General features: G+C 43.9%; 1 protein-coding gene across 1 annotated transcript; it reads right to left on the bottom strand.

Annotated features, from left to right (window-relative positions):
- Positions 1-8,160: 8,160 nt before the first annotated feature.
- On the bottom strand, positions 8,161-9,321 carry MRPL34 (mitochondrial ribosomal protein L34). Its single transcript, XM_031947998.1, has one exon. It carries the CDS (start codon positions 8,971-8,973, stop codon positions 8,575-8,577), a length of 399 nt encoding a protein of 132 aa, XP_031803858.1. The 5' UTR covers positions 8,974-9,321; the 3' UTR covers positions 8,161-8,574.
- Between the last annotated feature and the right edge of the window lie 5,174 nt (positions 9,322-14,495).

The following is a 14,495-nucleotide window of genomic DNA, read 5'->3' as shown; positions in this document are numbered from 1 at the left end:
TAAATATAAAATTAAAGACCTTGAACTTTTTTTCATCTACATCAAGGATGTGTGATCCTTAATAACTGAATCCATCTAAAGCTATGAAGCTTTGGTTATTGAAACTTGTCAGACCTCCTGGGACTATAATTGCTATTCTAAAGGTGATTCCAGGTATGATCATTAAGGACTCTTATTAGGTCAATGATCCATGATACCAGTAACCCTATGCATGAATTGCAGGTGAAGTTTTTATGAGGAAGGCTGGAAGAATGACTCTAAGCATGAGCTGAGGTAGGATTTTCTGGACTTTATTTCCCCAGTATAAAATTTCCTCTTAAATGGAAAATATCACACCTGAGAAGAGGGAAGATACTGATTATGTTCCATCTGATAAAAATTAACTCATAATCTACTAAATATGCAATAGATGTCTGAGGTGACTCTCTCATTAACCAAAGGAAAGTGTCACTTCATCAGAGACTGGAATGATAAAGAAAAAGGGAATTTTCTGAGGTAAGATCGCTAGTAAAATTTATTGATCAGCCACTTTCTATATGCCAGACACTGTAAAAGGCTCTTCCAACACACATGCTGCCTTTCACTTCATCCATATCTTCCCCTACCAACTAAGGCACTAAATAGGGGCAGACTCATAGTATGATATGGAGGAAGACCTCAAGGGCCCTGCCTCACCACCTCAAGTGGCTCCCGTCATTGAATTCTCAGTCCAAGAGGAGAATGGAGGGGGTCACATGAAGGTCCACAGTACAAGGAGGAAATTGTGAGCCCAGAGAGGTACAGGACATTATCTGGTTGGCACTCAGGGTATAGAAGACCACAGGATGGGGTCAGAGTCAGAAAGGATTCTACCTGCCCAGCATCTGCCCCATCTGTCCCATTCTCCCCACTATGGACAGTTGCCATCTGGTCATACTCAGACCTCCATTACATCTCATGCCAGGCTACTGGCATTCCAGAGGGAAAATTATGAGCAGTTAAATGAGAGATTTAGAATCTGAAGGTCGATATTCAAATCCTGGTTTCTTGGTTTCTTCCTCATGTATAACTTAGTCATGTCCCTGTAGAGGACTGCAGATATTGGGGAACTCTGAGAAAAGTATACTTGAAGCAAAGATACAGCAGGGTGTTAACTCAGTGTGACTGATGAGATAACGGTTCTCTAGTTCACATATACTTAGTACTTAGTATGGTGATGTAATGGTTCTATAGTTAGCATATGCTCAGTGTGCTATAGTGATGTAATTGTACTAAGGTATATAAGGGCTGAGAAGACTTGAAATAAGCGGACTCAAGAGAGACTTGGGTGAGAATGAACTCGAGAGAGACTTGGGTGAGAGTGTGCTCGAGTTCTATCTCAGAGTCCAAGAGAGATCCTCAAGAAAGTTAGCCCGGGCATTACATGTCCCTTCTATTTCCATCTGCAAAATGGATGAATGAAGCATTTATTAAGCTCTTACAATGTGCAAAACACTGCACTGGGACCCGGAATACAGAAATGTTAGGCAGTGTCTGCTCTTAAGGAGCTCCCATTCTAGTGGAGAGTCAACCCATGTAGGGAGCTTCAGCTACAAGTCTGTCGGATCACAAGGCAATAAAGCAAAGCCTCTTCTCTATGTCATTCCCACTGTCAGTTTCTGATATAGATCTTCTGAGAGCACTAAGACTGTATATGATGATCTGTTCTGATGGATGTGGCTCTTTCCAATAATGAGATGATTCAGACTAGTTCCAATGATTTAATGACGAAGAAAGCCATCTGCACCCAGAGAGAGAGGACTGTGGGAACTGAGTGTGGACCACAACATTCTCACTCTATTTGATGTTGTTTGCTTGAATTTTGTTTTCTTACTCATTTTCTTTCCTTTTTGATCTGATTTTTCTTGTGCAAGATAATTGTATAAATATGTATATATATGTTGGATTTAACATAGACTTCAACATTTAACATGTATTGGATTACCTGCCATCTAGGGGAGGAGGTAGGGGGAAGGAGGGAAAAATTTGGAACACAAGATTTTGCAATTGTCAATGCGAAAAATTATCCATGCATATATTTTGAAAATAAAAAGCTTTAATTAAAAAAAAAATTGCTTTCCCAGATGATGGCCATGAGGACTGGTCGGGGAGATGCTATCACCCTCAGGGTTATTGTGCCTGCTGCTGCTCCTGCTGCTGCTGAAAATGAGTCTCCTCTTTCACAATGATTTCTCTTCTTGGTCACTGCCAAGAGTTAGGCTAGAAGCAGGTCTGATTGTTTTCTAGCTGTTATCTAAAGTACCTTCCAACTTAAGGTACCTTTCTTTAATTGGCTATTGGATAACATTTAAAGTCCTTATCTTAGGATTCAAGGCCAACTAAAGCCTGGATCCAACCTTCCCTAAAAATCTTGTTTTTCAAGTAGTTCTCTTATCTGTACCTCTCCTTAAAGGTTACTTTTCTTCTACTCTATCTCTGCATGCTGACAGCCTCCAGGTTAAAAATCCTGTTCAAATACCACTTCCTCCATGAACCTGCCTCTGAGTGCTCCTCCAGCCATATATATGTCACAGAACTTCAAAGCTGGAAGAGACATGAGAAGTCATTCATCCCAAACTCTACATGAATAGGTATCCTTTATGCCACATCCAGAAATGGTTCTTCAGTCCCTGCAAGAAAGCTTCCAGTGGAGATGAGCTTTTACCTCCTAAGGCAATCAAACTACTTTCAGAAAAATCTAATTGTTGCAAAGTTTTTCCTTGTTATCCACTGATCATCTGCCCTTCTCTAACTTCTACCCACTGTTCCAGCTCCAGTGCTTCAGGCCCAGAAAATAAGGCTCATAATAACCTTTCATATCCTTCTAGCTGGCTATTACCCCCTCCCCCTAAATTTTCTCTTCTCTAGACTAAATATCTCTAATTCCTTCAAACAATGCTCTTATGATATGACCTCAATTTCAAGCTTTCTCACCATCTGGGTCTCCCTTTGCTGGACATGTTTCAGGCAGCCAACACCCTTCCTAAAACGTGACACTTGGAAACTAAAACCCACACTCCAGTTGTGGTTTGACCAAAGCAGAGAAAATCTCTCCTGCCCCCCCCCCCCTTTTTAATGAAACATGTTTTAATGATTAATGTTTTGGCATTGTTTAACAATGTGGGTACAGCCAGATGAGCTAGGATTTATTTCTAGCACACTTAGCACTACTGATTATATAACTTCTATACTGAAATGTGTAGACTTCTGCAAACTGGTATCTGTAATAAAGACACATCCATGCCCTCTCCAGTTTGGATAAGGTAGATGTAAACAGATGCCACAACTTCTTTAAAACAAGTAAAGAAAACCCATAAAACTAATAAAAGAACCCGTCAGTTCTCCTGAGATAGTGGATGTGCAATATTAAAGCATGGCAAACCAGCACACACAAAGTAGCTCTCATGTGGCCTTTGGGTAGTCGTGCATATCCTAATCTCCATTACCAGACTGGGAGATTTGGGGGATGATGTATCTCCCCCACAGTGCTGGGTAATGTCAGCCTTACAGGAGCCAGAGCCTGACATCTGGATAACCATTTCAGGGATGAGGGGTCTGAGTTGGTAATGGTGACAACGGCCCTAAGGAAGCTGCCCGCTCCCTAGGACACCAACCTGCTACCTCTTCTCTTTACTTTCTCGTCTTTGCCAACAGTAGCAGCATCGTTACAGGACCCCAGGCTCAAAAACATCAGTGTCATCTTTTATCCCTCCGCTGTTAGATCCCATACTTCCAATTAACCATAATACCCCATCTATTCTACCTGCAAAATGGCTCTTCTATTAATTCCCACCATCTAATTCTTGGTATATTTATTAACTTTCCTTTGAGGCAACTTCTGTCTCACCAGGATCTAATCCCATTACAAGTACAGGAAGCTTTAATTTTCCTTTTTTCTGATATGAATTGGTTTGCTTTTCCATAAGCAACCTGGTGGACCCCTGATCCTCTGCATTCCCCATCTTGGTGTGGGTCTTCGTTGCCTTAGCCTTGCTGCTCCGAATTCCTGCGAGCTCAGGCTTAGACTTCCCAACAGCATGGATTAAGACATGGACCTGGGCCTCCCACCTGAATCTTAAGGGGACCTTTAGTAGCCTCCCTGCCTTTATACTCTAAAGCCCTGCTCTGGTCATCTCCTTTCTAGCAGATCATCAATCTGCCTATTGTGGGACCTTATAAAGTTCTAACTCGGCCGTCTTTCGGGGTTCTCCAGAATAGGATTCCAAACTAAAATTTCAGTTTCATCTTGCCCGATACCCTAGACAAATTGATGACATACCAGTCCCTAAACATCCCTGTGAATCCCATTTCTTTGTGTTTGCTCATATTCTTCTCTGTGTCTGGAACAAACTGCACATACCCCTGCTCTTCATCTGTCCATTTATAAATATATTTGCCTTCCTCAAAGCCGTCTATAAATTCCTCATGAGAAGTCATCATTCTTTCTTCAGACTATTTCTGGTATTGTCGTTTCCTTATGATCCCATGACTTGAAAACATCCTTGGTTATCTTCTCTCACCTTCACTAAAAGTCAATCCTTTCTGTGATACAATCACTATTTGAATAATACTCTTTATGAACTGCTATTATCATAACACTCCTACTCAAAAACCTTTGGTGGTTCCCCACTGCATACTGAATAAAGCTGAAAAGTCTTATTTTGGCATTGAAGGACATGTAACATCTGGCTCCAACCTTCCCTGAAAATTCTCCCTTTCAAGTAGTCTACATTCCAGCCAACTTATACTACTCCTCTGCCCCTGATTTCACCCAGCCCACTTTCATCTCAAGGTTTCCCAGGGGAAGAGACTCCTTCCCTCCCATTTTCCCATCCTATTGTCACCTATTGAAGTATTTTTCCTTCCTTTTTGGTCCAATGCAAACACTACCTATTCCATGAAGCTTTTCCTGAAACCTCAACATAAAAATGATTACTTTCCCCTTTAATTTCTTGGCAACACTTTGTTGGCTCTTTGGGTCTGTGGAATTCAAACTTGAATCATATCTGTTTGTCTACCCCTTTCATTAAATAATGTCTGAAATGTTATTTGTGGTCTTTGTCTCTCTAATGCCTGCCAAAATGCCTTGCACACAATATAAAAGAACTGTAAGAGGCTTTGAAGGCCATCTAGTTTAAGTCTATATTTGAAGAAGAATCCACTTTACAACATATCCAATAAAAATCACAACATTTAGGCTTTCCTAAAAATTCAGAACTTAAGGGAAATGAATCCATTACCTTCCAAGGTAGCCAATTCCACTTCTGCAAGCCTTTTCACTTTTAAGAAATTTCTCTTTACATCAAGGCTAAATTTTTTTTTTTGCTCCTAGATTACTAGTACCAACTTCTGACTAGCCTCTGGACAGTTCTGAATCCGCCTCCCTCCTCTCATCTGGGCCTTCATCTAGTCTTGCCTAATAACTACAGGCTTCCCCCAAGGCTTTGTCTTGAATCTTCTCTTCTCCATCTAACTATGTCACTTGATTTCGTCAGCAAAAAACTCTTAGATCTACTTATCAATCAAGCCCTAATTCTCTCTTGACCTCCAGGAAAGATTTTGCATCTTCACCCTGGGACATCTCGATCTGGAATATCCTATAGATATCTTAAACTCAACATGTCCAAAACTGAGCTATCTCCCCCACAAAAAAAGAAAAAATCCTCTCTTATTCTTAATTTCCTATTACTGTTGAGGGAATCACTATCCTTCCAGTCACTCAAGTTTGAAACTTAAATGTCACTTTTGACTTCTCATTCTCTCTCACCCTCTCCCTTGTTTCTACGAATCTACAACCAGGGGACAAGTCTTGCCATTTCTACCTTAACATCATTCATAGATCAGCCCTCTCTTCTGTCTCCTAACCCTGACATTGCCCTGGAGGGGCCTTTATCGCCTCTCACCTGGACTCTTTCAGTAGCCTGCTGACTGGTCTCCCTGCTTCAAGTCTCTCCCCACCATAGGTTCTCCCCCATTCAGCCAACAAACTGATCTTTCCAATGTGTAGGTCTGACCACATCCCCCAGCTATTCCACAAACTCCAGGGATTCCTCCCACAAGAGACTCTTCCAGGCCCAGAGCATTTTCACTGACTATCCTCCATATCTGAAATTCTCTCCCTCCTCATGTCCGGGGTTCTCTGGCTTCTTTCAAGCCTCAGCCAAATCCCCACCTCCTGCAAGAAGCCTTTTCCAATCCTTTCCTAGTGCCTTCTGAGATGATTTCTACTTGTTCCTCTGTGTGTTGCTATACACATAGCTTTTGGGTGTGACTTTTCCTATCACAATATAAGTTCTGAGGGCAAGAACATTTTTTGCATTCCCAGTGCTTAGCAGAGTACCTAGTATATAGTAGGCACTTAAATTCTAGTTCACTGATACTTAAATATAATCCCTTGTATGTACAGTTTTCTTAAAATATTTGCTTTATCTTCCCCCTCAATGGTCCCTTCTGGGGCCAAACATTTTCTTTCAGCTGTTCTAGTTTGAGCTTGAGGCTCTTTTTACTATTCTAGCTTTCCTCCTCTGACCCCTCTAGCTCTTCAGTGTCCTTCCTAAATTGTGATTGTTCCCAGAACTGAACTTGATACTCCAGTGGAGTCTGACCATTAGAACTGTCCCCTCCTGAACACTACACCTCTCAATGCAGCCTGGCTTTCTTGCCTGTCACCACTCAGTATCTAGCAGAGTCCAAAGAGATACCCTTAGCAGCCCTGAAATCATCAGAGAAAAATTTTGCTGCCCTCCATTCCCCACCAGAAGCAACAAGAGAAACCTAAATCGGTGGTAATGGAAGCTAAACTTGTAAAATCTTTTAGACAAAACCAGGGAACACTTTTTCCATCTGACCAGAATCCCCCAATCCTCTCTCTAGGTGAGCAATCCAAGTCAACAGAGATGTATGGAATGTTTCCCTCTGGGGTAGAGCAATCAATGCTGGCAATCAGGTAAAGTGACTACAAATACTCTTACGTCCTCAATCCAGAGCACACAGGAAAGTGAGTATTTTATTCTGCCTCTCCACGGGGAACTCATTCTCCCCGTTCCAGAAACCCAAGATTCAGATTTTCAACAATAAATGACCATCTGAGAATTTAAATGTAGCTTATCTGCCTGCAGGGTCCGAGAGGGTTTGGACGCTTTGAGGACTAGGCATATGGATTTTGCAAAACCCACTTTAGGTCAATCTCTTAAAGAAAGGGTATTCAGAGGTCCTGGGTTCTAACACTATAGATATGTTCTAAATCACAATTTCCATGGGCCTCGGTAGAACCTGACAATTTCTAAGGTCCCTCCAGTTCTAGATCTATGATCTTACCCCTTTATAACAAGACTAAATCAGCTCTTTCACATCTTCCATTCATTGTTCCTAATTGCCCTCTGGAGTCAATCATATATATGTCTCAATTCTTTCAGATCCTAAGACAGCCACTATGCCCCATCCCTTTCTCCTCTATCTTCTGTCAGTCAAGGAACATTTAAAATGCCTAAGGGCCAAGCACTATGCTAAGCTCAGTGATACAAAAGCAAAAGATAATGGGGGAGACAACATGCAAACAACTATGTACAAATAAGGCATATACAGGATAAATAGGAATTAATCAACAGAAAAAAGGCACTAGAACTAAGATGGAAAGACTTCTTGTATAAGATGGGATTTTAGGTGGGACTTGAAGGAAATTAGGAAAGCCAGAAAGTAGAAACAAGGGCGAGCATTTCAGGTTTGGGGGATAGCCAGTGAAAATATCCAGTCAGGAGATGGGAGTGTCTTTTTTCAAACAGCAGGGAATCCACTGTCATTGGATCTAAAATCATGTGGGGATCGAAATGGTCTAAGAAGACTGGAAAAGTGAGAGTGGATGAGGAGAGTAGCTTGTGAATGGCTGTGAATGCTAAACAACCAAGTTAAGCAGTCCCACTTCTCCTTACCATCATAATCACCTTTTAGCTTAGCTACATCTTTCCCAGAATTTGTTTAACAGAACTCAACACAGGGAGACTATCTCATACTTTCTGGCCACTTCACCTGTATTTTATGCAGCCTGAGATTGGATTTTTAGCTTTCCTATCAGAGTTAAGGTATCTTGTATTTGCAGTCCAATAAAAACCCCAGATTTTTCTCAGTGAACCATTGGCTAGTTCATTCATTCATTCACACCTCCTTCATTCTTTATTTGTGTGGTTGTTTTTGGAACCTCAGTATAGGACTTTACATTTATTCCACTAAATTTCATTTTCATATATATGCTTACAACTTCCCTCACCAATTGCACACCTGGAAAAGATCATACTCCAACACCTCTGCAGGGTTTAACTGCTTTAATAGTTCTGCATTTAGTCAATTCTCTGACATCACAGGAAGAAATTCAGTCTTCGAAACCCAAGATTTTGCTGAAAAAGTCCCATGGTATCAACATACCAAATAAGGATAGCCATCGTCCTGGCTGGCAGTCAGGAGCTCGAGCTTTGTCTGGGAGGTGTCCCTGTCCATCTCGTCTGGCTAATGCAGTCCTTGGGCGCTGCTCATTCTGGCTCCTGGAGAGGGCCGGCTTAGGCCTCAGTGGCTCAAGGACTTCCGATCCTTCAGCATGCGCCGCAAGATCACCTTAATTCCACCGGGAGTGCTGAGTCTCCGAATCCATCCATGTTTCCGCTTCCGCTTCATGTTGCTGGGCTGGTATTCGTTGCCTCGGGCCTTAGAGCGCACCTGCTGATAGCCCCAAGGTGCCAGGGACCTAGGCTGGGCCACATGGAAGCTGCCACAGGGATCAGTAGAGATTCGAGTGAGGAGGCTGATAGTCCTGAGCTGGGGCAGCCACGGTAGGAATGGTCTAGAGAGAAGGAAGGGGGTTTCTGTGAGCAAGGAGAGGGGGCAGCACAGCAGTGTGGGGCTAGGAGTCCTGCCTCTGACCACAAGCAAGGCACTAGACTTCTGTGTACCTGTTTCCTCATTCATTAACTGGGCTAACTACTCGCATAACACCTGCGTCCCAGGCACTTTGTCATTTACAAATCACCTTCTTACTTGATCCTCTGGGGAAGGCAGAGCAGTATCATTAACCCCATTTTACAGAGAAGAAACCGAGTTTCCTCTAGAAAGGGGAAATGGCTTATCTAGTGTTAACTTCAAATTAGGGAGAGAGGGCACTATGTCTTTTGGTTGTAGGGAGAGTCTCTCCCCCGGCAGCAGGGAGCCAATCAACCACCTCCCTCTCAGTACCAGTTATCCGTCAATTCCTCAAGAACGGTCCTGTCATTAAAAACATTAGATCCCTAGAACTGAGCACAGCAGGCCCTTAATAAATCTTAGGCTCCCCCCACTCACTGAACCCGCCTCCCTCTTTTTCCTTTGCCCCTCCTCCAGATCTCCCACCCCGACCTGGTCCATTACAGGGAAACAACACCCCCAAAGTGACACCGTAATAAAATTTAGACAGGCCTTCTCTGCCCCATTGCCCTCAGAAAAGAGAATTCTCCGCTGAATTTTAAATCCCCCTTCCCCTCTCCCTTCCAGCTCCAGCACTGCATCTCCTAAACGCCCCCCTGGCTCCTGTCTAAGGCTGACATTCCCCCTTTTAAGGGTCCCCCCCCTTTCAGACAAACTTAAGCCTACTTAACCAGACTGTCCAGACACCAAGCAAGCCCTGGTTCGTCTTCTTGGAGCAAGGCTGGTCTTTGGCCGTCTGGGCTAACCTCTCTCCTCTCTCAAGAGGTTCTGGCTCCTCCCGTCCCCTCCCCCTTCAGCTCTGAAATTCCATGTTTTAAGGCTGCCCCGCCCCCCTTCGGCGCTGACGTTCCACGTTCTAAGACCGCCCCCCCCTCCTCGCTCCGTTCCCGTTCTAAGCCCGCCCTCCTCGCCTCACGTTCCCACGCCTCTTCCCCTCCCTCTCAGCTCCAGCGCTCCGTGTTCTAAAGCTGCCCTTCCTTCTCCTCCGGGCTTCCTGACCTCACCTGGGAGCAGGAGGGACCCCCCCAGGCCCCGGGCCCCGGCACTGGCCGGGGTACGCAGCACGAAGCTCATCCTCCGTCCTCTCCGCCCGGCCTCAGACCTCACTAAGCTGGAAGCAACACCTTCTCCTATTGGCTTCTCCCGGCCCAACCCCTTCTAAAACAGGCCGGGAACCTGGGGCGGACCTTCCTTGCTGCTGTCCTCTGGGGGAGGGGGAAAGCAGCGCTCTGCCGCAAGGCCTCACGGGAAGTGTAGTCCGCGTGGGCAGCTGGCCTCTGCACAGCTGGGGCTGCATCTGCTGCGGGCTTTCAGAGCGTTCCTGGGCTCTGGGGCTGCCCCGGGCCTGGCCAAACACATAGTAGTTGCTTGATAAATTTTGAATGATCGATTTATAATTAACGAAGACTCGGGGGCAGAAAAGATTTAAGGCCAACTTCTGTTTGCAATAGACTTGGAAAGAATCTTCTAGCTGCTGATCAAAAGCATCTGAGCAAAGGAGTCCCGTCGGATGAATACAAGTGTTAACCGTGCATCGTGCCCCGGGGCTGTGCTGAGCACTAGGAATATAAGCACGGGCAAAAGGGGCAGTCACCGCCTTCAGCGAGCTCCTAGTCTGAGGCAAGACCGCGCACACACACGCATTTAAAGGGTGTGTGAGAAAGGGGAGGAGAGAAAGGAAAAAGGGAGAAAGACACAGAGACAGTGAGACACAGAGATAGAGAGAGACAGAGAGGGGAGAGACAGAGAGGAGCAGGAGACACAGAAGAGAAAAGCAGAGGGGGGGAAGAGACAGAGAGACAGAGAAGGGAACAGAGATAGAGAGAGACAGAGAGGGGAGAGAGAGAGAGACAGACAGAGACAGTGAGACACAGAGATAGAGAGAGACAGAGGGGAGAGAGACAGAGACAGTGAGACACAGAGATAGAGAGAGAGACAGAGGGAGAGAGAGAGAGACAGAGACAGTGAGACACAGAGATAGAGAGAGACAGAGAGGGGAGAGAGAGAGACAGAGACAGTGAAACGAGATGGGAAGACAGAGACATGGAAACAGAGATAGAGGGAAGAGACAGAGAGAGACAGAACAGGAGACAAGAGATAGAGAGAGAAGGGAGGAGAGGGAGAGACGAAAGTGGACAAGAGACGAAAGAGACAGAGAGAGGAGAAAGGACGTGGAAGAGAGAGAGAGGGGGAGAGGAGACAGAAGAAGGACGTGAACAGAGATAGAGAAAGAGGCAGAAACAGAGAGAGAGACAGAGTCAGAGAGACAGAGAGGGGAGAGAGACAGAGACAGACAGTGAGACACAGAGATAGAGAGACAGAGAGAGACAGAGACAGTGAGACACAGAGATAGAGAGAGAGAGACAGAGACAGTGAGACCCAGAGATAGAGAGAGAGACAGAGAGGGGAGAGAGACAGAGACAGTGAGATAGAGAGAGAGACAGGGGAGAGAGAGAGAGACAGAGAGACAGAGACAGTGAGACACAGAGATACAGAGACAGAGACAGAGAGGGAGGAGAGTAGATGGAGAAGAGAGAGGAGGGAGAAAGAGACAAGACAAGAAAGAGAGAGAAGAAGGGGAGAGAGAGAGACGACAGTGAGACCGAGATAAAGAGAGACAGAGAGAGGGGGAGACAGTGGACACAGAGATAGAGGAAAGAGAGACAGAACATGAGACCCAGAGATAAGAGAAGAGACAGAGGGGAGAGAAAGAGACAGAGAAGAGAAGAGAGAGAGACAGGCAGAGGACAGAGGAGGGGAGAGAAGAGACAGACAGTGGAAAGAATGAGGGAAACAGAGAGAGAGAGAGACAGTGAGACACAGAGATAGAGAGAGAGAGACAGAGACAGTGAGACCCAGAGATAGAGAGAGAGACAGAGAGGGGAGAGAGACAGAGACAGTGAGACACAGAGATAGAGAGAGAGACAGAGTCAGAGAGACAGAGAGGGGAGAGAGAGAGAGAGACAGAGAAAGAGACAGAAACAGAGAGGAGAGACAGAGAGAAAGAGACAGTGAGACACAGAGATGAAAAGACAGGAGGGAGAGGAGGGAAAAAGAGAAGAAGAGAGAGAGAAACAGAGACAAAAAGAGAGAAACAGAGAGGGGGGAGAGAGGAGAAAGAGACAGAGACAGAGAGACAGAAACAGAGAGAGAGAAAAAGAGGGAGAGAGAGACAAAAGGAAGAAGAAAGAGAAGAGAGGGGGAGAGGAGAAAGGACGAGACAGAGAGGGAAAGAGACGAGACAGAATGAAAAGAGACAGAGAGAGGGGGAGAGAGGAGAAAGAGACAAAGACAGAGAGAGAGAAAAAGAGAGACAGAGAGAGAGAGAGACAAAAAGAGACAGAGATAGAGTGAAAGAGACAGAGAGAGGGGGAGAGAGGTGAAAGAGACAGAGATAGAAAAAAAAAACAGAGAAAGAGGGAGAGAGAGACACTGAGACAGTAGAGAGACAGAGAGAGCTCAGTTAGGGGCAAGGTGAAGATGTAACCCAATCAATAAACATTTACTAAATGTCAGGCACTCTGCAAAGAAAGGATATAGAAAGGCAGAAGCCCTCTATAAATAAATAAAGACTTATTCAGGAGTCCCTGTGTGACAAAACCGGCAAAAGTTCACCAAGAGTTTCTACAAAACCCTCCCTGCTCCCAGCAGTTATGAAGGGCAAACAGAATCTTGCTTTGTAACTCCCAAGCATGAGCTGTGTTTATGTGTCTGCCAGGGCACAAATGAAAAGTTGGTTTTTATTCTAGAGCAGACACAAAGATGGGAGGACTCCTTTACTCTCTCAGTGTAGAATTCCTTGGAGAGGAGGGGGGAAGGGGGGACACATGCTGTCGGTTTAAGAACTGATTGGCACCCAGAAGGTATTCTGTCTCAACCTTGAGAGTAGTTCGAGACTAGCACAATCGGTGCCAGGAGGCAGACTTAAGTCAAGCCTAGGAGTCTCTGAGTGATGATTGAGAGGAAAAAGCAAGCTCTTTCAGAGCAATTGCAGCCATAGCGAAGGAGATATCATCCCCACCCTGCCAGAAATCATCAGCAAATCCATTGGCAAAAAGGAGATATTGAAGCAGGGCTGAGCTGTAGCAAAGAGATAGATCAAGGAGGAGCACTGAACCCCTTCAGGCTGAACAGAACAGAAAACATTTTTGGTTTTTGCTAATATAATTCAACTTTTTATTGTTGTTGTCAGTCATTTTCCATTCATGTTCTACTCTCCCCATTTGTGATCTTTTTTTGGCAAAGATACTGAAGTGGTTTGCCATTTTCTTCTCCCAGATCACTTTTAGAAAAGTAACTGAGACAAACAGGGTTAATTCTGAACCCAAAACCTGAAAGTTACCAGTTGCACTCACCCCCTCAAGAACTAAAATTCCCCCTAAAAAGTCTGTTCTTTCTCCAACTTCCCCTATAACCGTCCAATAATAGAATCTATACTATGCTCTATGGTGCTGATTTTTTTCCCCTTCAACATTTAGAAACTATATAATAGCCAGAGATAAGAAAAGAATTAAATCAGTGCAGAAAATCAAATCTTCACCTGGATGTTAGGAATTTTCTTATTTATTTTAATAGTATATTATTTTTCTAATTACATATAAAGATGATTTTCTTTTTCTTTTTTATACATATTTCCACATTTATCATTCTGCACAAGAAAAACCAGATCAAAAAAGAAAAAAGAAGAAAGGGTGAAAAAAAGCAAGTAAACAACAACAAAAAAGGTGGAACTACTGATCTAAACTCAGTTCCCACAGTTCTCTCTCTGGGTGCAGATGACTCTCTCCATCACAAGTCTATTGGAATTGGTCTGAATCACCTCATTGTTGAAAAAAGCCACATCCATCAGAATTAATCATCACATAATCTTGTTGCTGTGTACAATGTTTTCTTGGGTCTGCTCACTTCACTCAGCATCAGTTCATATAAGTGTCTCCAGATATTTTTTGAAATCATCCTGCCGGTCATTTCTTACAGAACAATAATATTCCATAATATTCATATAACTATAACTTAGCCATTATTCAACTGATGGGTATCCACTCTTGCCACTACAAAAAAGGCTGCTACAAAAATTTTTGCACATCTGGGTCCTTTTCCCTTTTTTATGATGTCTTTAGGATACAGACCTAGAAGAGACACTGCTAGGTTAGAGGGTATGCACAGTTTTATAGTCCTTTGAGCATAGTTCCAAATTGCTTTCCAGAATGGTTTGATCGGTTTACTACTCCATCAACAATGTATTAGTGTCTCATTTTTCCCACATCCCCTCCAAAATTGGTCATTATCTTTTCCTGTCATCTTAGCCAATATGAGAGGTATGTAGTGGTACCTCAGAGTTGTCTTAATTTGCAAATCTCTGATCAACAGTGATTTAAAGCATTTTTTCATATGACTAGAAATGGTTTTAATTTCTTCTTCTGAAATTTGTTCATATCTAAAGATGATTGTTAATATTTATTTTTGTAAGATTTTGAGTTCCAATTTCTTCTCCCTCACCTTCTTCCTTACCTTCCAAGACAGCAAGCAAT

This window comes from Sarcophilus harrisii, chromosome 1 (assembly GCF_902635505.1).
Source record: "Sarcophilus harrisii chromosome 1, mSarHar1.11, whole genome shotgun sequence".
NCBI lineage: Eukaryota > Metazoa > Chordata > Mammalia > Dasyuromorphia > Dasyuridae > Sarcophilus > Sarcophilus harrisii.
The sequence above is the reverse complement of the archived record's forward strand: the minus strand, read 5'-3'. Positions and strand labels throughout refer to the sequence as shown.